The sequence below is a fragment of the Rhineura floridana genome, chromosome 2 (genome assembly GCF_030035675.1).
Source record: "Rhineura floridana isolate rRhiFlo1 chromosome 2, rRhiFlo1.hap2, whole genome shotgun sequence".
NCBI lineage: Eukaryota > Metazoa > Chordata > Lepidosauria > Squamata > Rhineuridae > Rhineura > Rhineura floridana.
Genome location: NC_084481.1, coordinates 168,806,743 through 168,834,603, shown reverse-complemented (window position 1 = coordinate 168,834,603; position 27,861 = coordinate 168,806,743). Strand labels below are relative to the sequence as shown.

Sequence of the window (27,861 nt, the reverse complement as noted above, 5' to 3'; positions counted from 1 at the left end):
TAAAATTCGCAGAATCAATTGCCTGCCTATGTTGTTGAGACCAGAGACCAAAACTTTGCATTTGAATCCCTAAGTATTTTATATGGGAAACTTGCTCAATTATATTACCATTTAAAATCCATTTGTATTGTTTACGAGCAAGAGTCAATGTCATTGCTTGTTTTAGCTGAGTTCCCATACTAGCTGTACTATGCCCAACACTTGGTATTAGGCCCTACAACTAGATTATGATGTTTTTGAGACTATTCCCCCTGCTTTTTCTGGCTGGCTGGCAAAGACAGTGCCTTGAGCATATGCATAGTGATATTCAGTCAGAATTGAACTGTAACAGCCCAACTCTTATTTAGAGATTGTGGGTTTCAGCTATCTTTGAATCCTCTATGTAAAAGCAAAACAAACCAAAAGCCCTAAATTAAATTGCAAAGCCTATATTGCTCCCTGGTCACTTTAATCTATTGTGTCTTTTTTACTCTTTCCCTCTCGTTAGTTTTGCACGATCAGGGTTATGTAGTGCTATTAGACATCAGAACTTTGGCAAAAACTGTGTGGAGTCAATTTTCCTGTAGCATGGTTTATTTTGCTGATCGTTGTAGGATTTGCTCAGATGAACTGATGATACAACCATAATTGCGCATCATGTTGAGCCTTAAACAATGACTTAAACATGCATGAACAAAGTCACACCTGCTTTTGTTCCTCCCGGCTGATGCTTGGAGGAAACAAACCCTGATTCCTGACTTAGTGTTACATCTGAACCAGGGGTGGTGGTTTGTTTTGCTTCTAATAGACCACAGTCAGAAAGCCAATAATAAACCTTGGCTGCAGATTGTGGAAACAACAACAACAACAACAACAATAATAATTCTTACCTTCCCTTCACCATGAGATCCCAGAACAGGTTACAACAATTTAAAAATACAATATTAAAACCTGTTAAAACAAACCACAATCCCAGGTTTGGATGTAATGCTAAGCCAAGGATTGTGGTTTGTTTCCACCCAGTACAAGTGGGGAGGAGCAAAATGGGTGCAGTTTTGTTTGTGCATGGTAAGTCAGGTTTTATGATTTATCATAGCATGTGAACATGAACATAGGCCAGGATATCAGGTAAAATCCTGCCGTTTCAATTTCAGATGACATTGGCTGCATGCAGTAGAATACAATCTGTAGCTGGGTTGCAGGGCCATACAATCCTAGAAGCCATAGGGCTTTTCTACAGTAGGGCCCCGCTTTATGGCGTTCCGTTTTCTGGCATTCCGCTGATGCGGCGGCTCTCAATTAGGGGAAATTCCCTGTTTTAAAGCCGATTTTGCGCTTTTGTGGCATTTTCGTGTCATTTTCGCGTGACGCGACCCATTATAGTCAATGGGTTCCGCTTTACGGCAATTTCCGCTTTACAGCGGGGGCCTGGTCCCTAACCCGCCGTATAAGCGGGGCCCTACTGTATTTAAAACTAGCTTTCCTGCTCCGCCAGGTGATGGATTCCAGCTTTAAAAACAGTGCCAGTGCTTATCTTTTACCCATGCTGTGAATTGTGGCTTAGAGTTTTAACTTTGACCAATCAATGTCAGGATTTAACTTGAAAAGTGAAGCTACCTTAGTAATACAACTATTACTCTAGTTGTATGTAACAAAAACTGAGGTTCATATGTGATAAATGGCATGGAAATGTTCTTGGAGTATGAAAGAAGTGCTCAATTTCAGGTTATTTTTGCAGAACATATTTGGAAGAGGAATTGACTAAAGCACGAGAGAAGCCAAAGCTGCGTAAAGACATGTATAAGAAAATGATTGATGTGGACCCTCTGGCACCCACTGCTGATGAGAACTCACAGCATGCAGTGACCAAACCACGGTATATGCAGTGGAGGGAGACCATCAGCTCCAGTGCTAACTTAGGTTTCAGGATCGAAGGCATTAAGGTGGGATGTCTTTCATTCCTACACTAACCTTTCCTAGTTGTAACATCTCAGGCTGTACTTACACACCAGAGTGTTAACATATACGTGCATTGTGCAGATCCAATTTTTCCATGTGCGCTTTTATGCAAGCGCATTTTATTCAGTTGAATTCTGTCTCAATGTTTCCTATCCAGACTAGTGGGTGGTGCTTGATGAGATGTATTTATGCTGTGTGCTGTTATCCCCTCCCCTCCGTTTTTGTTCCCCACCCTCCCTTAGTTCTGGAAAGCTGAGGTCCATTGTGGGCATGCGCACAGGCATTTGTTTACCTCTGCAAGTGGCCGTTTTGTTTTTGTTTTTGAAACACAAGACTTGCCCCAAACAGCAGGTTAAGAACTAAAAGAAATATGCGTGTGTCAGCCCAGCCCCACCAGCAGCCCACTGAGGAGTGCTTTGCCAATGGAAGTAGAGGGTGTGATGATAGATGGCACTTAGTAAAACATCACCACACATGTAAAAAACCCTACACAATGCCCTTCAGTACATCCACAGGTGGGTAATGTGATTTTGTGTTGGATCCCCCCCCCATTGCATTATTCATGGATCATGGAAATCCGAATTAAATGGAGAGAAAGTGTGGGCTGCCACTTGAATAAGGGCAATGTCATGTGAATGATGTGAAAAACGTGCACATATGGGTTGTATTGAATCCAATTTAAACTTTAAACTGTGGTGTGTATAGCCACAGCATGGCTTTTGGATGCTTCCATAGTAACAATACAAGAAAAGTCTGTCAGGAGTATGCAACAGCTGTGAGAAAGGTGAATGCTATGTTAGGAATTGTTAAGAAAGGGACTGAAAATACAACTGCAAATATTGTAAATCTGTGGTAAGACCACAATTGGAATACTGTGTACAGTTCTGGTCGCCTCACCTCAAAAAGGATATTGTAGAGAAGAGGTTCAGAAAAGGACAACCAAAATGATCAAGCGGTTGGAGCAACTCCCCATTGAGGAAAGTTTACAACATTTGGGCCCTTTTTAGTTTAGAAAAAGGGGAAGTAAGGGACAGAAGTGTATAAAATTAATGCATGGTATGGAAACAGTTTATACGAAAAAGTTTTTCTCCGTCTCTCATAATACTAGAACCCATGGTCATTTAGTGAAGCTGAATGCTGGAAGATTCAGGACAGACAAAAGAAAGCATTTCTTCACACAGAACATAAACTATGAAATTTTCTCCCAGTAGATGTATCAATGGTCACCAACTCGGATAGCTTTAAAAGAAGATTAGACAAATTTGTGGAGGATAAGGGTATCAATAACTACCAGTCATGATAGCTCTGTTCTATGTCCAGTGCCAGAGGTAGTATGCTTCTGAATACCAGTTGGAGGAAACGGCAGCAGGGGAGACTGCTCTTTGCAAGGTCCAGCTTGCAAGTTTCCTATAGGCATCTTGCTGTCTACTGTGAGGACAAGATGTTGGAGTAGATGGGCACAGAAACCTTTTATTTTTTTATGCACCATTTGCCATTCCTCTGCTTGCTAGTACAGTAGTGGGGAGGAACTTAAACAGCATAAACTCACACCCACAAATACTAAAATGTTTAGCTCTGTTCTAATGCAGTCTCCTCTATATTGGAGATAATCCAATTTATGTGTCTTAATTGATTTTTTTTGTCTTGGAAAATAAATTCTGTGCTGTCATCTACCCACTGTTTTTCCTGCTCATAAGTTATGAAACCTGCACGTATAGTACGGGGGGCAGGGTGTAGCTCTGCCTATCATGAAGGGACCCTGCAGTTCTGAATTTGCCACTACATTATTGAACACAGGAACGAAACAAAGTAAGAAGAACACCAACAAAATACAAAAAATGTAATTCTCTATCTTTGGAGATGCAGTCCTGATTACAGGTGCTGCCACCAGTCACCATATGCTCAAAGGTACACCTTACCATATTCTTCCAAGCTATACAGGAAGTGGATTGGACTATGAAAGACTAGCCCAAATTGTGTTTGCATTTTGACAAATTTGTAGGGCAGTCCAATATCTCAGAGAGGAGGTCAGGTCTCCTGCTCTCCTGGTGCATTCACTATAGCTCCCCAATTCCCCTGTTTATTGAAGTTTGATGGAAATATCTGTTGGCTATAGGCATGTTCTTAAACTGCAAGGGTTTTTTTGCCTATTAGTGAATATTTACTTCATCATGACAGGGGAGAGGTTCCATTATGACACAACTACATGCTGAGATTCAGTGTTATCTTACACTCTAATATATCATTTCTTCTTTTTATAAAAAGTTTAAATGAAATACCAAGAATTCTGGTGAGCAATGTGGTACGGTCAGGGCAGGGAGCAATGGTATGCACAGGAACTGAGGCAGGTGGCCCCAGTTGCCCCCACTCCCCTGGCAGCCCTGCATCTTGTAGTGTTATCAAGTTGTATGGCTTGTGCAGGATTGCACAATATCATGGCACAATATACAAAAAGGATTGTGTAATAGACCCTGCTGTTCCCAGGCTTCATTTAGCAGTGCCTATGAGAAGGGCCCAGAGTGAGCTGTCCCTTATTTGCTGCTCTGCTTTCAGTGTACTCCTTCTCCAGTTCTAGGATCCCAATGGCATCTCTGTCATGTGGCATAAACGGCTCTCAAAGGATGACTCACATAGCGTTGCAGGCCTCATGGAGTTGTAGGCCTATATTCTTTATTATGTTCCGCACACACACACAAAATGACTCCTGCTACAAGCTCTTCTCCCTAAGCTCCAACTCTCTCTCCTCAGCTACAAGAAATAGATCCTCTGTTGGAGTGGTATAACTGTCTTAAAGGGACAGTATCATCATATACTACAGCAGGTTTCACCAACCTTTTTTGACCAGAGGGCACATTTCAAATTTTGAGAGTGCTTGGGGGCACCTATCACAAAATGGTTGCCATGGGGGGGGGCATGGCATAGCACAAAATGGCTACCATGTGGTATGGCATAACAGTGACTGCTGTCTATTTTTTTTGTATTTCCATGCCAGAAAAGGCTTAAGCTGTTGAATTTCTGAATGTCATACAGCAGTTAAAGGCACAAGAACCTTGTTTTTCCCCACTGCCAACCCTAAACCAAAGTCTAGGCTGCCATGCTGTACCTACTTACCTGGAAGTAAGCCCTATTAAACACAAAGAGACATATTTCTGAATAGACATGTACACCATGATACTGTAAGTTAACTATACAGTGAATTCATAACGAGTCCCTCGTCTTTAGCTCCTGTAAAGCAGAAGACATGCCTAAGTCTCTTTGCAAAGTTTTCACATTTGGGGAGAAGGGGAATTCTTTAACATTCATCCACACTTATTGTGTAGTATAATTTGCAAAAAATACCTTCTAGGCACTACTTGGTCTCAGGCGAACCCAGCACAGGAAAAATTCATCCTGGTTGCTAGGGAAAAAGGAAGGGCAAACTATGGAGATTCCAAGGACTAGAAAAAATACAGAAACAGAAAAAGTGCACTAAAAGGGAGGGCAAAACAGCAACTCTTTAGGACCCAAGGGATTCCTATTGCCTGGTGTCCAAACAACTCCCTTATCAATAACAGCTCTGACTTCACTCATTGGCTAACAGTGATAGGCAGGGTCAGCCAAGCTGGCTCATTTCACAGAAATTGCTTAAAAGGTACCCTCATATTTTGTTCCATAACTTTCTTCTTTGGAGACTTGTTTTTTAAAAAAAATAAAAGCTCAGATCTTTGCAGACACCATGGTGCCTGTAGGCGACGGGTGGCAATCCCTGTACTTCAGCCTATAGCTGCTTCTTGAGTCTTCTTCCTTTGCAGATTTTTTTTTAACTTTGAAAATTACCATTGCCCCAAAATACAGAGTTGTAGTAACCATATGTCCAAGCCTAGCAATGACCTTGGATACCAGCCAGTTTTGTAGCACACAAGGCTGATACCATCATACAACCTTCCATGGTGGGATATATATGTAAATGTCTTGACTGGGATATTTGTGAAAATGTCTTCTAAAAAGCTATTTGAGGCTCAGAACAAAAGGGTATCCAGCTGATCGATCGCTTTCAGCTTATGGTTTTATTTTATTATTATTATTTATATAGTGCTTATAGTTTTTATAGTATTTGAAGTGCTAAGTGGTCGGTAACATTGTCTCAAGGTAAAGTTGTATTCTACTGATTTTTACCTAGCACAAATGACATCAAAGTGGAAATTGAAAAAGAAACATTCTTTAAAGCTAATTGAAGGAATATCCTTTTTGAAGTTAGCACTCAAACAACCTGTAGGATCTTGGAAAAAAAGGTTACAGACACTTGCTTTTTGCCACTCTAGTTCATTGCAGACAGTACATACAAAAAACACAGCAAGTAAGCTCAGCTTGGCGCTCCCTTCAGTTCTGCTTGGTACCCCCCTCAGCCCAGTGCCCCTGGCAACTGCCCAACTCACCCACCCCTAACGCTAGCCCTGAATGTGACATGCTGAGAATTGTGAGTGTGCACAGTGTGTTTACATAGACTCCACCCACCACTACTCTGATTTTGTTCTGTGTGGAACCTACAAGTCCATTTATTTTCAGTGATCAGCTGCTAACCCTTAAGGATATAAAAAGTGCCCTGCTGGATCAGGCCCAAGGCCCATCTTGCTTAACATTCTGTTCTCATAGTGGCCAACCGTGTGCCCGTGGGAAATCTGCAAGTAGGACCCGAGTGCAACAGTCTGTCCCCGGAGACTAATGGAATCCACTGGATTCCTGAATGCCCTGGGGGAGTTCCCAGAGCAGGTGACCCTGTTGAAGCCCTTGCCACGCTATGGAACAGTGAGGTGCGTCGGGCTCTTGACATGGTTGCCCCCGAGCGCCCTCTCTGGCGTTGTGGAGCCTGGTTTGCACCTTGGTACACCGGTGAGCTGAGGGCAATGAAACAGACTGGACAATGGCTAGAGTGCAAGTGGTGAATGACATGCTGTGAGGCTGATTGGGCACGAGTAAAACATCATAACTGTGCCTACTTTATGGTGGTGAGGATAGGGAAGAAGGCCCACTTCTCTGTCTCCATTGCATGCTCAAGTAGCTGTCCAGTGGAACTTTTCCATATTGTCAGTGGTCTGTTGACGTCAACTCTAGGAAATGGAGTTTTAGACCCTTCGGAGGCCCACTGTGAATTGTTTGCAAGGCACTTTGAGGGTAAAGTTGCTCGCCTCCGTAGCAGTCTTAGTGCCCCAGCCACCTCTACTGTAGTTCCCAATGACGTGTCCAGTGCAACGTCTGCTGCAACATCTTGGGAATGGTTTCAGTTTGTGTAGCCTGATGACGTGGACAAGGTGCTTGCGATGATGCGGCCAGCAACGTGTCCTCTCGACCCTTGTCCTTCTTGGCTTATTAAAGCTTGTCGAGGGGGGTTGACTGAGTGGATCCAGGGTGTGGTCAACGCATCATTGTGGGAGGGACTGGTTCCAGCCACCCTGAAAGAGGCGGTGATTTGACTGCTTCTGAAAAAGCCCACCCTGGACCCATAGGTTTGCAACTATTATTGACTGGTCACAAATACCCCCTTCTTAGAGAAGGTGATTGAGAGGGTTGCGGCACAGCAATTGCAAGTACTCTTGGATGAAACAGATTATCTTGACCCATCCTAGTCTGGATTAAGGCCTGGTTATGGGACTGAATCGGCCTTGGTTGCCCTGATGGATGACCTTTACTGGGAGAAGGACAGGGGGAGTGCGACCCTGTTATTTTTACTTGATCTCTCAGCGGCTTTTGAAACCATTGACCATGGTATCCTTCTGGGCCGACTTGGTGAGATGGGTATTGGAGGAACTGTTTTACAGTGGTTCCGATCCTATCTCCAAGGTCGCTCTCAGAGAATAGCACTGGGTGACTGTTTTTCGGCCCTCTGGCAGTTGTGCTGTGGGGTGCCGCAGGGTACCATCTTGTCCCCCATGCTGTTTAACATCTATATGAAGCCCTTGGGAGCAGTCATCAGGAGCTTTGGGGTGAGGTGTCAGCAGTATCCTGATGATACCCAGCTCTATTTCTCTGTAACATCTGAATCAGGAGAGGCCGTGCAAGCCCTGGACTGCTGCATGGACTCAGTGGTGGGCTGGATGAGGGCCAGTAAACTGAGTCTGAATCCTAGCAAGACGGAGGCACTGTGGGTTCGTGGTTCCTGAGTTCGGATAATTGGTCAGTTGCCTGCTTTGGATGGGGTTGTACTCTCTCTGAAAGAGCAGGTCCGTAGTCTGGGGTGCTCCTGGATCCATCTTTGTCACTAGAGGCCCAGGTGACTTCAGTGGGTAGGAGTGCCTTTTACCAGCTTTGGCTGATAAGACCGCTGCGGCCATTTCTGGACCGGGATAGCCTGACCGCTGTTGTCCACACACTGGTAACCTCCAGGCTGGATTACTGTAATGCACTCTATATTGGGCTGCCCTTGAGGTTGGTCCAGAAGCAGCAGCTGGTGCAAAATGCAGCAGCGAGACTGCTCACTGGGGCAGGGTATTGCCAACATGTTACCCTGCTGCTGAAAGAATTGCACTGGCTGCCCATTTGCTACCGGGCCAAGTTCAAGGTTCTAGTTTGGTGTACAAAGCCCTATACAGCTTGGGACCAGGATACCTGAAAGGCCATTTTATCTCTTATATATCAGTTGATCACTGCGCTCTGCAGGTGAGGGCCTCCTGCACATACTATCTTTATCAGGAGGTTCATTCCACACAACATAGGAAACGGACCTTTAGTGTGGCAGCACCTACCTGTGGAATTTCCTCCCTTTAAATATTAGACAGGTGCCAGCTGTGTTCTTTTCGGCGCCTATTGAAGACCTTCCTCTTTCAACAATCCTTTTAAGTTGAGACCTAATCCCAGTCTGCATCTGTGTTGGAATTGCTTTTTAATATGTTTTTAAACCTTTTTAAAATATATGTGATGTTTTAAATTGTTTTTGGTACTTTTGTTTGCCGCCCTGGGCTCCTGCTGGGAGGAAGGGCGGGATGTAAATCAAATAATAAATAAAATAAACAGCACACTCCCCACTTGCGATTCCCATCAACTGGTAAGGAGTGCCTTATTAGCTAAACCTGGGAGGGGTGGGAGAGACACTAGGGTCCACAATGATGTAATTTCTTTTCCCCAATGGTGGGCATTTGCTGAAAGGAAGCAGCAACATCATTAGATACCAGATGTGTGTAGTATTACTACCTTTTGATGATACACGGCACTAAAATTCTAAAATACTTTTTTTGGTGCTTCATAAATAAAATAAACTTTCGGAAGGAAGGTTCCTCACCCAAGCAACCGACACAGGTCATACTTTGATGTTAATCAACAAATGTGGAGGATGCTGTTAAATTTTCTCCACTGATGAATCTGGCACTGCAGAATGTTGTGCATGAATCGTATGCCATCTGGCAACAGACTGTGGAAGGATCTTTTCTCTGCCCTCACAGGCATGCCTGTAGTACACTGCTTCAGAGTTCTCCTAGACATTTCTGCCCACACTGTGCACTGCAGTTATATAACTTTTCCATGTCTTATCAAGCGCATACATTTGTGCCCGTGGCTGGCCCACACTTTTGGAGCAAAAGTGGTTTATTCTGCTGGAGGAGAGGCTGTTAAATGGGAGGGTGCTGGACATAGAATTGCCATGCAGTTAGTTGTCCCTGCTTAAAGATAGGTGTGTGTGTATGGGTATGCACAAGGCCAAATTGGACTCAGGTGGGTATTATACTGCAACCCAGAGATGAGTTTTAGCAATTTCTAGGAGCAGCATTCGACTAAATATTTGTACAAGTGGAATGACTTCTGCTTGTGCAATGGGACTTTCCCCTCTTTCCTTCCCCATACGCCCCCTGTGCTGTTCCCAAATCTGCCTCGGAGGGTTGGAGGAATGCCCCCAACAGATTTAGCAGGTGCACAGGGGGAGGAGAGGGGGAGAACGTTCTGCTGTGCAAGGAAAAATCCTTGCACTGATGGAACGATGTCTGTAGCCCTACGTTCTATACAACTGATACTTTTTTGGTTTTCATTCTTTAATTGCCAAAAGCATGACTTCATAACACACTACTCTTTAATGTGTCAGAAGCCACTTATTATATCCCTCCTGCCCACCTTGTTTAATAATGTAAAGTATGTCCTAAAATACATGTTTGTATCAAAAATATTTTATTTATTTAATGTATTTATTACACTTCTTTTCTGCCTTTCCTCTGAGGAGCTCATGATTAGGCTGAGAGTGACTAGCTCACCTAGTGAGCATCATGGCTGAGTGGGAATTTGAACCAGTCCTGATCCAATACTCTTAACCTCTATACCAGGGTGGGCAGATTTCAGGCTTGCAGGATCTACTTTGCTTTTAACTATGACCCCAAGATCCACTGACCAGAGCCAAATGCAAGAAACATACATTTAGAATTAAATAATTCTGAGCCCAGGAATTTGTTTTGAATACCAGAACTGAATGCAGTGCACTGTCCTTCCACATAAAAATCCGCTCCTGGTTACCCTAAGCGTACTTCATTTCAGCAATATAGTTTAGGGTGGAGGGGTGTAATTTTGTTGCTGCTATTGTTATACAGTTGGGAGTCAGGAATCTTTGCGGATGTACCAGTAGATCTACCAGTAGATCAAGCTCTACCTTCTGCCCACCCCTGCTCTGCAGCACACTGGTGTTGATTTAGCAAATAGTATGCAGAATAGATCTGTCATGATGGAACTAGTTGAGTTGCATCTGAAGAAGAGCCATCAAACTCAAAATGTGTTGGATGCACCATTTGAGAATGTCTTTTCTCTTCGTTCCCATGCTGATGCTTTCCCTTTTTCCTTTCCTCTGCATGTGGAATGACACGTTTCCTCTCTCTACTTTTTATTCCGTACAGAAGGCGGATGGGACTTGTAACACCAACTTTAAGACAACCAAGACATGGGAGCAAGTTTTTCAGGTTTTTGTGGAATTTATTAAAGGGGATACAACTATATTGGTAAGCCATACTTGGAAGTTTGAAGCCAGTCATTTGCATTCTTGACCATTTCCTGACATGGCTAATTAAAGCTGCTGGGTTGGAGGGAATGGACAAATGGGTAGAGGAGCCTGTGGACACTTCCTTGCAGGAGGCCAAAATGCCACTGCTTCCTCCAGAACTCCTGATAAGACCATCTAAAACTACTACAACCGCCTCTCCAGATTTCTCTATTCTGGGTAATTTCTCGGGGTGGGGGTTGGAAACAAAATGTTTTAATGTGTAATTTTCTTAATGATACAGATTATCTATACCCATTTCGGTCAGACATCTGACCTGGTTTTCAATGAGAGACCGTCTTGGTCACCTTGGTGGATGATCTTCTCCAGGAACTAGACCTTTTGCATTTCCTATACCCCTCAGCAGTTTTCAATATCATTGACCATGGTGTCTTCCTGGATCACCTGTCTGAGCTGGGGCTTGGAAGCATGTGTTTTATACTTTTCTAGTTTTGCCTAGAGATATGAAAGCCTGGGGGAAAAACAGGACAATTCAGAAACAATCAATTTTTCTTCTCTTTCCCTCCCAATTTTTCTGTTTCCCTGCCGGTTTTTCCCCAGGGCCTTCACATCTCTAGTCTTGCCTGGAGGGCAGTTTCAGAAGGTAGTGCTGGGAGGACTAATATTCTTCTCCTTGGCCATTGGCCCGTGGAATGCTATTGGATTCTGCCTTGTCTCTCATGCGATTTGATGCCTACATCAGAAGCGGGGAATCTTTTTTTTTTTTAGCCAAGAACCCATTACCGTATAGTCAGCCTTCCAGGGCCTGCATGGCAGTGTTGGCAGTGCCAGAAGCAAAAGTGGGTGCAACTCTTTGTACAATAAGTGATATTACAGCCACACGAAAGTCAGAGGCGTTTATACCCATGCACTCACATCTCTCTGTCCAGGGAGGCAAGAGGCATTATCACAGTTCAAGGGCATGTTCTGACTAGGCAAAAGTACTCAAAGAAAACATGAAGTAGGCCTGAAGAGAGGTATGGATGTGAACTGGGAGAAAGGGTGGGATATAATAATAATAATAATAATAATAATAATAATAAATAGGCGAGAGCCCTGAGGGCCCTCAGGCCTGGGGTTCCTCACCCCTGACCTACATGAAACCACTGGGAGAGGTTGGCCAGAGATTTGGAGTGCAGTGTCACCAGTATGATGATGACACCCTACTCTGTCTGTCCTTTCCATTTAATTCCAGGGAGGCAGTGGAAACCCTGAATCTGTGTCTGGGGGCTCTGATGGGCTGGATGTGGGCTAACAAGGTGAGGCTTAATCCAGATTAGCAGAGGTGCCTATGGTCAGAAGAAAAGCTGATCTGGAAATGGGTATTCAACTGTCTCAGATGGGGCAGCTTTCCCCCTTGAAGCACCAAGTTCACAGTCTGGGAGTGCTTCTAGACCCACCTTTGTTCTTGGATGGTCATTTTGTAGCTGTGGCCAGGAATGCTTTTGCATAGCTTCAGCTAGTGTACCAATTCTAGCCCTCCCTGGAGACAGCAGAATTGACTGTCGTCATGCAGCTTTTGGTTGCATCCAGGCTAGATGATTACAGAGCACTGTATGAGGGGCTGTTGCATCTGAAGAGTGTTTGGAAACTGCCTAGGTACAGAATGCTGCTATCAGTATATTGTTTTTATCTGGAGCATGTTATTCCAATATTATTTGGTCTGCATTGGGTTATCATTTTTAAAGTTCTAAATGGTTTGATCTGAAGTCTCTAAAGGACCATCCATGATTCTGCCCACCCATCAAGATCATTGGTGGGGCAGCTCTGCTGCCTGAAGTACACCTGCATAAGTGTACATAAGACACACCCTTCTTGGTTCTGTTGTTCAAACTCTGGAATTTTCTGCCTCAGGATAGTACATTTCCTAGGAAAACAGTGAAGATTTCGTTGGACTTTTGATGTTTGATTATGTACTCCCCTGATTAGATTTACCATTATTGATGCTGGCTGCTTCATCTCTATTTTTTATTGTTTTTAAATTGTATTTTGTAATTGCTATATGCTACTTTGAGGGCTTTTCTGGCTGACGTGGCTATTAAATTTAATATTAAACCATAAATAGTACTCCTGTGGTTTTGTGGCAGTATAATTTATCATGGCTTAAAGATATGAAAGGAGGTGTGTCCCTTTCAAGTTTGATGCCCTTCTTATACCAAGAACACAGAGCAGCTCTGAACACAGATATTTAGCCTGCTTACCAGGAGTCCTACAAAGCATAAAAACCCCTTTGCTTTGTTGACTTTACCTAAAAGACATATAACTTTTTGCACATATAAATGTTGCTGTTTTTCTCTCAGGCAATGTAGCACTGTTCAGACTGTATCATGAGGAGATGGAGCTTTGCATCATTCTTCCATGCTCTGCCCCCCCCAATGAAATTCTTCAGAGAGGAAATTATAAGAGTTTAGCCATCACTAATATGACTGGCTGTAGTGTTGCAAGACAGCACAGTTGTGCAAGATGTGACTTGCAATCTACAGGGCATAATCTGCCAAACATTTTGATCTATGAAACTCTCATTTTCAGAGGATTTGTGTTGATGTTTCTGATGGGCAGTGTCTCAAATTACTCAGTGGTAGAGTGGTCTCTGAGGCAATTTCTGCCACAGCAAGGGTTGATTAAGTTTGCCTTTCTGTTGCTTTCACCTCATGTGTGTGACAGTAAAATTTTAATTGATTCACCCCTCCCCCATTTTTTAACAGAAAAAATATCTGAGGCGTCTGTATGAAATTCGTGATATCCTCGAGTCTTCTGAATTCTTTAAACGACATGAGGTGAGTTGTGGCTGAAAGAGAAGGTCGCAGTCTGAAGTATTAACACATACTTCTATAAGTAATAAAGTTAGGGTGGTATTCAGTGCTAGTACTACTCAGAGTAGACCCACTGAAGTTAATAGATATGACTGACTTCAGTGGGTCTACTCTGAGTAGGATTTAGTCCTTCAGTGCCATTGTGTCCCAAATGTTGTTAAACATCTATATGAAGCCATTGGAATGGTCATTAGGATATTTGGGACATGGTGTTATCAGTATGCTGACGATACTTAGCTCTGTCTCTAACATGCGACTCAAGTGTGACTGTACAAGCCCTGGAACAGTGCCTGAATGCAATGGTGGGCTGGATGAGGGCCAGTAAACTGAAGCTGAGTCCTAGCAATGCAGAGGCCCTGTGGATGAGTGGTTCCTGAGTCTGAGAAATAGGTGAGTTGCCTGTTCTGAATGGGACTGCACTCCCTCTCAGTATCCATCACTGTCACTAGAGGCCCAAGTGGCTGCAATGGCTAAGAGTGCCTTTCACAAGCTTTGGCTTGGGTGCCACTATGACTGTTCCTGACAGGGGTACTTTGGCCACAATGTCCCATGTATTAGTAACCTCAAGCAGGGCTGGTTCTAAAGGGCAGCCAGGATGGGCACTGGCCTAAGGGCCCCGGAGCTACAGGAGCCCCTGAGGGGCCCTCCACTCCCCTTCCGTGATCCACGCCTCCCACTTACTTGTCAGCCAGCTTTTTAGCATTGCTCTTAATGAAGATGGCGGCCGCAGCTTCTCTAAGGTACTGAAGCCGCTGCCGCCATCTTAGTTTATGGCAGAGATGTGTGCGCGTAGGGCAATGGTAAAGACTAGACAGGTAGGGGGGGCATGGGGGGGCTGCGCACGCATGCACACCCACCCACCGGGGGGCCAGGGCAAGCTGATGCCCAAGGTCCCCCGCTTGCCTGGAGCTGGCCCTGAGACTGTATTATTGCAAGGTGTTCTGTGTGGAGGGGCTGTCCTTAAAGTTGGTTTGGAAGCTGCAGCTGGTGTGGAATATGGCAGCTAGGTTGCTCAGTAAGGTAACCTACCATGAGTGTGTAATGCTGCTATTAAAGAAACTGTAGTAGCTGCCAATTTTGCTACTGAGCTGAGTTTAACGTTCTGCTGTTAGTTTATAAGGCCCTAAACAACTTGGGGCCAGGCTAACTGAGAGAATGCCTTCTCCTTTACAAACCTGCCCAGTCCTTGATGGTCATCAAATGACATCCCCTGCAAGAGATCCATTTTGCAGCCACTTGAAGGAGGGCTTTCACAGTGGTGCACCCATCATGTGGAACAGCCTCCCCTCAGATATAAGGCATGCACCTAACTATATTATCCTTTCAGCAAATGCTTAAGTCGCTTCCTGGCCATTAAACTGGGTTGGGGCCGTTTCATTCCTGTGGGTGTTCTCCTATTTGGATTTTATAAAGTTGTTTTATGTTTTTATTGTTTATGATGTATTTTATTATCTGTACACCGCTGTGATATTTTTTAAATATAAAGCAGCATTAAAATGCTCTTGATAGATAAACAATAAACTATTGGCATGTTGGCCCAAAGTTAATGGTGGGTGGAGCCAAGAGCAGCAAGATGCTAGGCTTTAATGAAATAGCTAGTCTCTTTCTCTCTCTTCTCTGCAGGTAATAGGGAGTTCACTGCTGTTTGTGCATGATGATAGGGGGCATGCCAATGTATGGCTCATTGATTTTGGAAAGACTACTCTTCTTCCAGATGAGCAGACCTTGGATCATAGGATCTCTTGGCAGGAAGGAAACCGGGAGGATGGCTACTTACTTGGGCTGGACAATTTGATCAACATCTTAGAAAATATCATGGAGAGATGAGAGCAACTGGCCCAGAGTCACTATAGGACTGCTCAGTTACTTATAACTTTTCCAGAATCAATCTCTCAGTCAAAGGAAAGACTTGTAAAAGTCTTGCCAGACTCTGGGAACATCAGCCTGCTGCAAAAACAAGATGGAAACTCGAAACCAGCCCATGGTGATCCCTTGGGAGCTTGAGGAATCTAGAGTTAGCCATAAATGCACGAGGCTAACTTCAGATATATGGAACTAACGCAGAATAATTCCTGAACATTGGACATTGGATTGGGTCAACTACTTACTGTTGAGCCAAGTAATTCTGTATTGCCCTTTAGTGTGACCCAGAGTAAAAGTTGCTTGGAGTCCATGGAATGGAAAAGATCAGAATTCTCAAAAATATATTCAAAAGTAATAAAGATGCTTCCTAACCCTAGTTCTCACACTGTTAAATAGGAATGTTCACATTCCATTCATTCACTTGTGTGCCATGCAGCTTGGAACTTGGTGCAAAGATTCTCAGCTTTACATATATATTTTCATTCATTCTTCTAGTTCTGATGGTGGTGTAAATAAGTTTAAAGATGTGCACAAAGTGGTATTGAAACTTCAGAAACCAAAGGGCACATTGGGCCTCTAGCAGCCAGTGCAAGAATTTTTGTGCCCTGTACAGCTCCCTGCCCTCTCCATACCTCTCTGTGCATCCTAGTCTCTTGTCTTCTGCCATTCCATTTGTCTCCTTCTTCCTTCCAGAAATTAGTCTTTCTGTACCACTCCCTGCCAAAACGTGCAAATTGCCAGTAAGCCCCCGCACACAAATGTAGCCTGTAATCTGGCCCATAATAATGTATCGATAAGTCCTACTGATTTTTAAACTGACCACCCAAAATAATCATGGGCAGGACTGCAGTCTAATGCATCCTTTGATTTGAGTGTCCATGTCCATCCTCACTGCTATGGAGCAATTTGGATCAGCACTGCCTAATGGAGGAGCTGTCATTTGATAGGGAAGTAAAGATTAACATTAGAAGATTCCAGTTTGCAACAGGCTTTGTATTACTGCCTCTTTATGGTTGCTGGCCTATCCTTCTCTTCATCTGAGACTGTGCTTCAGGCTTTTAAGTTTGTATCCAAGAGGCTCTTCACATTCCAGGAGCGAGCACCAGTGTGCTTTGAGGGTGGCTTAAACACAGTTTTAACAAGGTTGATGTTGGCCCAGAAGTGACCTCTTGCCAGTAGGCATGCATTTGATATCTGTGGGACCACATCTTAGTGACTTGGCTTATTTACTGTATTGGCTTATTTAGTAAACAAAATAAGTACTAACTAATGTAGTTAACTCAAAATAATGTAAATGTACTGCCTTCAAGTCGATTCCGACTTATGGCGACCCTGTGAATAGGGTTTTCATGAGGCTGAGAGGCAATGACTGGCCCAAGGTCACCCAGTGAGCTTCATGGCTGTGTGGGGATTCGAACCCTGGTCTCCCAGGTCGTAGCCCAACACCTTAACCACTACACCACACTGTAAAATGCTTTACTGTATATCCAGGGATCAGAACCCCAGTCTTGTTGCTTGGTGCTGAAACATCTTGTCTCTGATTGCTTCCTGATCAGCAGATTTCTGCAAGAATTAAAAAAGAATAATTATCCCCATATAGAGAGATGTGTTGGGAACTTGAAGCGCTAGGTGCTAAGCATTTCATTTGGGCAAAGTATTAAAGTATATCCACTCGGTATATTAGATGAATGTGATATCTCTGCTAGTTATTTTAACAGTCTGCTGTGAAGGTTTATGTGACAGGGACATACTGTACTAAATACTTCCTTCTCTTGAGAGATATGGGAGGCTTGAAATCACATTGCCCCAAAATCATCAAGGACCAATCTTGCAGAATATGTCTTCAGTGTTCAGCATTCCAGCTATACAGTTCCAATGATCATGTGATACTTAATGATACACTTGCACAATTTTTGACTATGATCCAGAGCTCCATAAGGGCACACATGGAGTTCTTAGAGCTGCACACATTCCATAAGGAGCAGGAAGGAAACCAACCTACTGCCATCATGTGATAACTGGGCGACCATGGCCCTATCATGCAGTCTACCTTAGGCTAAAGCATGCAAAATTCACCAATCACATGCTCCAGCTCTCCAGGTACTAGGGACCCCTAGTCTGGTAGCATTGTTACCACTTAGCTGTACATGAAATTCTAGTGGTCAGAGCAGCTAGTATGTATCTTTCAGCTTTTCAAATGATTACCCATGAAGTTAATTTTTTGCCCACCCATTCTTAGTATACCAATTGATGAGCAGTGGTAACAAAATTGCCTTTGCTACCTGCTTGGTATCAGTTTTAGCAGACTTTGCTACAAGGCTAATTGTAGTGGGAGTAGCAGCAGCACTTCCATCTCTATAGCCTCCTCTGCACTGGCTGCAGATTTGAGTGGGAAGGTGAAACCTTAGGAGGCTGTAACAGAAACAGGCTCTTCAGCCATCAAGCTTCATGCTTGCCCTGAGAAAAGCTTATTAAAGTGTAAATTTTTGCCCAATAGTTTTTTTAAAATAATCATTAACATTCATTATGGAATTCAAAACCAGCCTGAGCACATTATAATGATACTCTAAAACAAGATACTTTGGATTAAGCCTGTAATAAATTATCCACAGGCCTAATATAGGATTAGTTGGAAAGTCCATCTAGCAGAGCTGATAAAGGATTTAGTTGGGATGTACAGTACAGTTTTGAAATACAATTAGAAACAAAACTGAAAATTCCCCAAATAACACCAGTTCTGTTTAATATTTTATCTTAAAAGTCCTTTTGCCTTTTTGATGGAGAACTACTTGTTTATAAACTGCTGCTGCTTGTGTGTGTTGGGAAGGAGGTTGTGGAAATGGTCAGCTTCATACTGGCATGGGGAGCAACAGTGGTTTTTAAATGGCTTTTTTGAGCTGCTTAATGGGCTTGCTTTTAGAATAGAAAGGGGTTTCTGCATAGCTCAAGAGGTTTGAAGGGAGTAATTTTGGAGGGGAGGTGGGAGGGGTCTTGTTCATTTTTATCCGCCCTTTTGTAAAAACTCAGGGTGAGTTACAATATGAAAATGAAATGTATCCAATATTTAAAATACTGAAAGTAGAGCAAAACAAGGTGCAGAAGTCCCAACAGGTTATCTTTGACCCCCTACCTCACAAACATTTCTGCTGGCCTCTCATGCAGATTTTGAGTCGTCTGGATTTAAGTGCACATGGGCACTATTTCCCCAATATTTTAAACATATATAGGCCAATATTCAGTATCACCCTAGTGGACATGACGTGACTACAGGTGGAGGAGAGGAAGGGAAGTCCCATTGTACAAGTGGACTGACACTGTTGAATATTATCCTTTTTTTCTGGGTCTGGTAGCCTCTCTCCATCCATCTTTGCCAATTCTGGGGCTCGTTGAGCTCAGTGCTTCCTCTCACTACCCATTCTCACCCTCATACTAGCCACCCAGCCCATATTAGCCAGCCAGCAAGGTGCTGTTACCCAGACACACATACACAGAAAAACTGTTTCACGTTTCTTTGCCTGTGCACTCCCATTGCTTGCTGCCTAGCTCTTAACTAGTCCTCTGTGGTAGTATCAGACTCCCCATACTTAGCCCTAGCTGTTCTCAGCAGCAGGAATACTGGAAAGGAAATATCTTTCCATCTCTTAGTGCAGCAGATGTTTCTTTCAACCTACTGCAGTTTGGAGCCACTCTTGAAAAAAAGATCTTGATCAAGAGAGCTTATAAACTACTGTTGGGGTTTTTTGGGGGGAGGGGAGATGCTATAGAATAGCACTTTACACTGGAGAATAAGAACATTTCCCCCAGGTCTGCTGATCTATTTTCCCCCACCTCTTTAAAATGTAAACTGGAACATGCTTACCTCACAGGGTTGTTGTGAGGATCCATTTGTTATTTTACTGCATTTATTTGATTTGTGGAAGAAAAGTGGGAACTATAACGAATTTGAATAGCTATGAAATAGAGAGTTTCATAATCCTCTGGAGGATATACGTTTGTGGAAATTTCAGTAAGAAAGACCAGGTGTCCCTTTTCTATTCTACAAGAGGGATTAATATTGGGAAACGGATAATTAGTAACAGGTGGTTTTTTTAAAAAAAAAAAAACAGTTCCTGGGTTTTCTGTGAAGGAGATAAATCCAGATTAAATGGGAGGAAAATACAAGTTGGCATTTTTATGCTCCTTGTGGGAAGAAGGCCGGGATATAAATTTAATAAATAAATGTGGACACTGGAAAAATGCATGCATGAGGAGCATCAATCCCACAATAAACATGCTTAGAATAATTCACTAGAGGCTTGATTTTCTCCTTCTGTTGAATTCTGTGAATAGACTAATGTGATGGGGAATCTTGTTTTTAAATACTTTGGCTACAGTTCTACTTCTGTTACTACAAACCAGACAAAAAAGCTTGTCTTGTCTACAGAGGAAGTTGCTTTGAACACTACAGTGCAAACAATATTCTGATTCTGACATCTTAACTGTATAGACTGATTTTAGTGCTTCCAAGATGTGCTAATAAATTTAACTGGAAACAGGTGTCCATTCAGTGTTTATATTGGAGGTTCTTGTGAATGTCCTTGGCATTTAATCCTTCCTTTTCTTTCTGAAACAGTGATAGCTAAGGGCCAATCATGTGATGTTAAATGTGTACACATTTTCTAAAATTCAAAAAGCATCTGTGGGACGGGGGGGAGGTCTGGTTTCCCTATCACATAACAGCTTCAGAGGAGGCATTTTCCTCAGCAAGACAGTAGGGGGGGAAAGGTTAAATCCTCCACCAGCTGTGATCCTGATAATGATCAGCTCTTTTCCATGCATTTTAATAACATATGCATGTTAAATGCAGAAGCACATTTGCTTGTCTAATTTGGTTCTTAGTTGTCTTAGTTTTGCATTTTTTAAATTGCAAGATAATACACTCCACACAGGCCATACTTTCTTTTGCCACCAAACTGCTAAACTATTTTGTGGCAAAGGTGATATGTTTATATGGTGTTCACAAACAGTTCTCAGTGACACATCTGGACTAAAAAGGGTGCAGGTGGGCTAAAAGGAGTTCAGGGGAATTGATGTTGCTAATGAATAAGGTTGCAAAAATTATTCTTCAGCAATAACTTTTTTTGAGTGATGGAATCATCTGTCAGCACTGTGTGAATGCTTAATAGTGGAAGAGCAATTGTTTTCTTAAATGATAATTTTAAGCCTTTTCTTAAATGATAAAATACAAGTGTTTGTAATATTGAAATCCAGATGAGATCAGAAACAAGTTTCATTTACTTTATTCTAAAGTAATGCTGAGAGGTATGATGGAAGATATACAGGTGTTACTGCTTATAGTATTTTTTTTTTGCCTCGGTTACCTTTGTGCATCCTTCAGAAGCTAATAAAGAATGTGATCCTGTTCCAGGAATTTCTGTGGAACTGGTACCACTATTTACACATTATAATAGGTAATTTTGTTTTTATTCTGGAGAGTTGCAGGTAGGTTGAAAGCAGGATTGCTGCTGATAGTGTGTAGAGTTCATATCGTTTCAAAAACATCCAGAGCCTGTTGGCCAGAGGTAACAAGTGATATTTCTGTCAGACCACTTTCTATTCTCTTGTTTTTAAAAAATCACACCACTATTGTCCATCTTATTGTCTAATGGACACATGTGGATACAGAGAATATATTACCTATTTCTCCAAAATAAGAGGCAAACTAGTTGATAACTTATTTTTAAAACCGATATGACATTCATTTTTTCCCTTTTATCCAAGGAGAGTTAGTTGTCAACAGAGAAGACTGAACATCTGTGTTAGGATGTCTTTATTTATGTGTTGCAAATATAGAAGTATACATTTTTATCTGATTTGAAATTGCATAGAAGCTGGCTTGTGATTCACATATTTACAGTGACCCCAAAGGGCAAGATGGCAAGCAGTGTTGTCATCCATCGAGGTAATCACAGATCAAAAGCCATTCATGTAAGTATAAAAGTATGGATGAAACCGTTCTTAGCTCCATCATAGAAAACTGTTTGGATTCTTTGCTCTAGAAAAGGCAAAAATGGAAATGAGGTTGATTACAGCCAAATTTAAAGGGGAGTAGAGTTTTTCAGCTTAGAAAGAGACAGAACAGGAACGTGGATTAAACAGTGTCTGGATAAACTTAAATGTGAGAGAATGACACAAGATGTGCCCTGGAATGAGGAGAAATTACTAGGAAAGGAAATGACCTTGGGATATGTAGAAATCAAGATCCACCCAGAATGTATTTAAATGAAGTGCATGGGAGTGGGAAACACCAACAACTTAATTCTGGATTTGTTTATTTTTTGTTGGTCTCTGTTATAAAGCCTACCTCATCTGTTCTAATAAACTGTTCAATATAAACCTACACACTTATATCACACAGATGAAACATGGAAACAAAGTGAGTTTTCTTCCCAAAAGAGCAGTACTAAATAGTATATTGGAAATGGTTCTTAATAATTGAGCTTAACTAAGGAGAAAAAAAATCGATAAAGCTAGCCTTTGAGGGTGTTCCCTGCTTATGTAGTATCTAGTCTCACTACACATGCCTGCCAACATGTGACTCAAATCTTACTTGTTTTCTTTGATGTATTTGGGTCTGATTCAATTCTCACTTTAAGTGGCAATGGAAATGGGTTGCTGATGCACAAATATACATATACATATTATTTATACTTTATATCAAATGATAAGGTGGTAAATATCTGAAAAGACCTTCATGCAATGCAGTGTTTAAGAACCACCCAAAGAGGAACAATCTGAGCGCATGAAGAATCTGCCTTCATACAAAATAGGTACAGCAAAGCTATTTTTCCCTTCTCTCACTTAGTTTGAAAAACCGATCACATCACTATAATGGGAGGCTGGCAGTACCAAAATGCAGTCCTGTTGATTTCCATGGCTCTTGTTTCCTCTAGTGTGTTTAAGATTATAACCAAAATTTATGTGAGGGAGAAGGTCAAGGAGGCACACACTCAATTCTGATAACAAGGATGGTGGTGAGGAGCTCTTGTGTGGGCTGGTGAATTGGAACTGTATTCTGAAATGTCAGGCTTTTTGGTGGAGGTTAAGGTAAGGTTGGGGGGGCAGCATTGTGAGCTGCAAAAATGAAATTAATGACTTCCCACCTCGTAGATACCTGCACCCAGTTTTCATTTGGTAATTATGGTGTGCAAATGCATATTTTCTGCATGAATGCTATTTTTCTCAGTACAAATTCCTTTTTCAAATGTACAGATGCTATATTACATTATGTTTAGAAGATCTAATAGAAACAGGCTGAAGAAAGTGATCATTCTATACCACCTGCTGACACTAAATAAGTAGGTGAATGTTACAAATGTTTTCATCTACAGAGAACACCCTCAATAGAGAACTTAACATTTTTTGCTGGTATGACACGGAGAACAATTTCTTCAGCTCTCTACTGTTCCACTTTCCCACCAATAGACTTATTCCTCTGTCACAGCAGAAGTTGAGCACATGCACTGAAAACAAATCTTCTTATACATTCTGTGACCAGTTATGTGTACAAGCCACGTGTACCTACTTTCTACCTGAAAGATTAAAGCTAGAGCTCAATGAGGGACATAAATTATTTCCTTTCAAAGTCACCGAATACAGAGGATGTTGCTTCCTGGATGCGCCTCAAACATCTGTCTGTGTGAAGGACATTTTACATTTGGCAAAACACTACCTGCATTTGTATGCTTCAAATGAGCATACGTCACACTGAAGCCAGCAAGAGCTCTAAAACTCTGGTGTCACCTATCCCTTACATGACAGACACCCAAGATGGATGTTCTCTTGTGTAAAAGGGATTAAGTGTTCCTGAAATGACTTGTGTGCAATATTGGGGCTTTCCATTTAAGGAACTCTGTTTATATTCTGCAAGAGGGCAACACGGTTTCAAAGTTCCCTTTCATGTCACCGCTCCATGGTGTGACTCACCAGTGGTAAGTATACATCCCTCCTGCTATTTAGTATATGAATGAATACCACCCTTTACCTATTAAGTCAGTATTCTTCAGAATTAAAATACTTCTTGTTGGCCTTACTTCAAGTAACAGCCTTGTCACATTTCACTTTAGAAGAACTCTGATATTATACATCTATAAAAATTGTGGCCTAAATTTTCAGCTTATAAAAAGTATTACTACTGGAGTGTGAATTACTACTGTTCCATTTGTTCCTTTAAAATCTTTGTCTGTTTGCTGAGTTTTTAATGCTCTTGCTGAAGAATGCAACTATGTTGTACTCCCTCCTTAACTTCACATTTCTTTGTGAATAGACTGGTCTGCCATTTTTTGTTAGTAGGTGTCTTCAGTCATTTTGTCCAATGCAAACCCAGCTGATTTTATTTCCCGCTTGGGACACCAACTTTAGTAGCGAGTCAGCTGGAAAGTACGTTTTACAGTCCACTCACTGGCCTATATAGGCAGCTCATGATTTTGCCATTTCCTACCTATTTGAGGGTAGAGGCAATTTTTCACTGGAGGTGATTGGTGGGTGTGAACACCTCCCTGGTCCATTGGACCCTCAACCATTGATTCTAGTAGGGGCATCATTACATTCTGCAACCGCTGCTATTGACTGGTTAGAGCCAGTGTTGTTATTTTGGAGTACTTCATTGGGCATTCAAAAGTGCTGGAGGCCAGAGCAAGACAAAATTAACCCATCTGCTTCTAGAACATGGAGAAAGGAAGACAAGGGGGGGGGAAATGACATTTCTAATCGCTCTGGGCAGATATACTCACTCCCAGAGCAAAGGCCTTACTCTTTGGAAAAGCATCCCCTGTTATACAGGTGTAACACTCAGGTCATCAGACAAGGAGAGGCCAGAGTCTCTCTCTCTTGAGGTTTTCTCTGGCTTAGCGAACAGCTTGCCATCTCTATGCAGACTGGTGCTCCTCAAGACTGTGGTTGGCTCTCCTGCCAAAGGTGAAGGCCGTCCTGTTTCATAGCAGAGATCATCATAAGCATAATTCACATTGCCACAGGGGAAATTCTGTAGCTTCACCAGTTCGATCCCTCCAATATCAATGCGAGGAGAATGGTTCTGGCTTGGAGATGAGGGTGATGCCCGAGAACTAGGGGAGGAACTGCAGTTCCCATCAAAGCCTGAATCTTCACGCTCTTGCATTGTGTTGAGCTTAGAGCTGGGTTGGCAAATGCTCTCCAGGACCCAAGATCCATAAGTTGGGTTCCAAAGATTTTTGGTTTTATTCTTCAGCTTGTATGCTGGCTGGCTGGCAGAATCCAATTTCTGGATCAGGGATGGTGGAGTCCAAGTCCCACTGCTGGAATCACTGGAGCTAGGCACCCTAGGGCCTCTGGCTGTCCAGTTTCCAAGGTTCTCCACTAGCAGTTCCTGTGGGCATTGCCCGTATTTGTTCCCTGAATTATGATCTTCCAGTGTTATGGAATTCATCTGAGGTGAAGAGTTTCCCAGCAAAGGAATCATCCCAGTGGAACTATTTGTATGCAACATAGTGGTTCCTTCATCCTCTGATGTTGGGCTGCATTCAATGGGCAGCTCTGTATTGATCACATCGGGGTCCTGAAAGACAATCAGAGATACTGGACTTTCCAAATACTACCAACCAAAGAGTTTGTTTGACACTTTCTAACATGCCTACAAGACCAAAGAAGCCACTACCAGCAGATACATAGGAATCTGTCTTCTACTAAGTCAGACCATTGGTCCATCTAGATTAGTATTGTTTATAGTGACTGGCAGTAGCTTTCCAGGGTTTCAGGCAGGGAATGTTCCCAGCCCTACTTGGAGATGCCAGGGATTAAACCTGGAATTTTCTGTACGCAAAGTAGTTACTCTACCACTGAGCTATGGCCCCTTCCCTAACATGACCCTTTCTAAAACAGGAAAAGCTACTTCCTGCTTGGGCCTGGAGAGAGAGAGAGAGAGAGAGAGTGTGTGTGTGTGTGTGTGTGAGAGAGAGAGAGAGAGAGAGAGAGAGAGAGCCTTTTCTTGGCTACGGTTTCCCCAGTGGTGAACAGAACTGATTCTTCCCTTTTGATTGCAGCCACTTGTGCCACTAAAACATCCCTGAACATTCAGAGGCAGCCTTGCAGGGGGCTGTAATGGAAAGGGGGGTGTTACTCACTGGTAGAGCCAAGATGTACCAATGGTCTGAACAAGTATAAGACATCTTCATCGGGCAGCGGAGACCTGAAAAGCCATGGTGGACATGAGGAATATTCTGTAGAGTTCTATGGATACCCGCCATCACAATAGAATAAAGGCAGTTCTATTTCATAGGAATATGCACATCCTTACCTGTGTACAGTACTTGATTCTTTCCAAAATGGTGGAGAAGTTGGGTCGGTACTCAGGACTATGCTGCCAACACTGGGTCATGATGCGATAACTTGGAGAAGAGTTACAAACAAAAGCAACATCAGAAAGGTAACATGGGAAAAATTACCTACTTTTTAATTCATTTTCTCTCAGGGACTGAATTCTGAGCTTCACAATGAAGGGTCCACAAAAGTAATGATTCTGGTCACAGTTGTATGTCTTTGAGGTGATCCACGTGCAGAGTCAGAAATGATGGGGTGGGGACTCTGTTCTACAATGGGTAAATTCCCAGTTGGTGGAAAAGTGGCCAGATTTGTGACTGATTTTTTAAAACCACAACAGGTGCAAGGAACCTTTAGAGCAACTACAAGAGAAACCAGTGAGGCCATCTCCTTTGTTATACCTTCCTAGTGCCCTTTGAAGATAGCATGCTATTAAGGTGACAGAAAGGAGGAGGTGGTGGCAGAGAAAGGGGTGGGGTGGGGCGGGGCAGGGCAGGGCAAGAACCTGAGAACTTTTAAAGTGTGCACTGGATTGCCTGACTACCGACCCAGTCTGAACTTTCAAAGGCATCCCATGGACCATACGAAACAATCAGTTCCCCAAGTGATTAATCTTTTTTTCTGTGGGTCAATGGCCTTTGATAGGAAAAAGGTTCCCTGGTCCTGGTGTTGACCATACTTACTGTAAATACTTCTTGGCTTTGGTCATTTCTATAAAAATGCAGCTATACTCACACAGGCCCTGGGCAGTTCTTAGGTGGATCCATTCGTCCTCCACTGGTGACAAACTCTAGTACTTCCTGGTTGGTTTTGCAAGGGTAAGGCATATAGCCCAAGGAGAAGATCTCCCAAAGCAGCACACCAAAGGACCTAGCAGAGAACCAGTGAATGCAGCCCATTATCCTTTGGCTGATACCTTAGTGGCTTCACATTTGCAAAGCACATGGCAGTATGTTGCCCATTCCTTTGCTTTTGTGGACGATACCTTGGGTGCCTAGTTCTTCAGTGTCCTTCGTCCTTCTCTCAAAGGAAATCAAGAGAATCAGAAATGTGTTGGCAGCATCATCTTAAGACGGGAGGGATGCTGTCTGGTGGTGCCACAGAAACAACCCACCCTGTTTCTCAGGCCTTATCAAAAAATGCAAGCCTATTGCTGCTGAAATGCTCATCTAAACCTCTCAAGCCAAGGTTTATACAAAGGCAATGAGTTAAATACTGTTTCTGCAGCAACAACCCAGCACTTTCAAATAAAGCTGGCATGATGCGAATTCAGTGGATCAACTTTAAAATGCATATGGAGCGGCCTTCTCCAAAGTCAAAACCATTCATCTATCTAGTTCAATACATGCCTTGTTTGCACATCCCTTTAAACCATAGTTAAGCATAACCATGATTTAAAGGTGGATGTGCATGGGGCAAAACTGCAGCTGCTTCACTGCTCCTATTGCCAGAAGCTAAGCCATGGTTTGGCTTAACATTACGTCTAAACCTAGGCTTGTGGTTTGTTTCCTCCAACCCATGAGTGGTAAGCCAAGAACAAACCTGAGTTACTGCCTGTAGTTTGTTTGGAGAGAGACAAACCACAAGTCTGAAATACTAAGCCAAACCACAGCTTATCACACAGCAGTGCAAGAGCAGCACCAGAAGGGAAAGAATGAAGGACCCACAGTTTTGCCCTGTGCACCAGCATGCTGCATGTTTATCTTTAACTATGTAAGCTTAACTATGGTTCAATGTGACATGGAAACCAGGCCATCATCTGCACTGACTGGCTCTTTCAGACAAGAGACTTTTTAGCCCTTTCTCAAGATACCAAGGACTAAACCTGAGGCTTTTTGCATGCACAGAGCTACACTGTAACTCTACCTCTGAGCTACAGCCTTCTCCAACGGCAACAGGGAACCATGGGCAACAAAGAAAAGCAGGCATACT

General features: G+C 42.8%; 2 protein-coding genes across 10 annotated transcripts in view; one reads left to right on the top strand and one right to left on the bottom strand.

The window, feature by feature from the left end:
• ITPKA (inositol-trisphosphate 3-kinase A) overlaps nucleotides 1-20,126 on the top strand; it is a 107,075-nt gene extending 86,949 nt beyond the window's left edge. Inside the window, exons 4-7 of one of the 4 annotated variants that reach the window (XM_061611383.1) lie at nucleotides 1,718-1,922; nucleotides 10,779-10,841; nucleotides 13,624-13,695; nucleotides 15,355-20,126. In XM_061611383.1, coding sequence (XP_061467367.1) covers nucleotides 1,718-1,922; nucleotides 10,779-10,841; nucleotides 13,624-13,695; nucleotides 15,355-15,558 — 544 coding nt within the window. In that variant the 3' untranslated portion in view covers nucleotides 15,559-20,126. Of the gene's footprint in view, nucleotides 1-1,717; nucleotides 1,923-10,778; nucleotides 10,881-12,113; nucleotides 12,178-13,623; nucleotides 13,696-15,354 lie in introns of those variants that run through there. The other 3 variants (XM_061611382.1, XM_061611385.1, XM_061611384.1) reach the window with 3 other exon arrangements.
• A 630-nt stretch (nucleotides 20,127-20,756) lies between these two features.
• LTK (leukocyte receptor tyrosine kinase) overlaps nucleotides 20,757-27,861 on the bottom strand; it is a 181,634-nt gene continuing 174,529 nt past the window's right edge. For 3 of the 6 annotated variants that reach the window (XM_061611378.1, XM_061611380.1, XM_061611379.1), the window contains 3 exons: nucleotides 26,665-26,799; nucleotides 25,907-25,997; nucleotides 20,758-25,168 (listed from right to left, as the gene is read on the bottom strand). In XM_061611378.1, the coding sequence (XP_061467362.1) occupies nucleotides 24,407-25,168; nucleotides 25,907-25,997; nucleotides 26,665-26,799 (988 nt within the window). In that variant the 3' untranslated portion in view covers nucleotides 20,758-24,406. Of the gene's footprint in view, nucleotides 25,169-25,733; nucleotides 25,799-25,906; nucleotides 25,998-26,664; nucleotides 26,800-27,861 lie in introns of all 6 variants that reach the window. The other 3 variants (XM_061611376.1, XM_061611377.1, XM_061611381.1) reach the window with 2 other exon arrangements.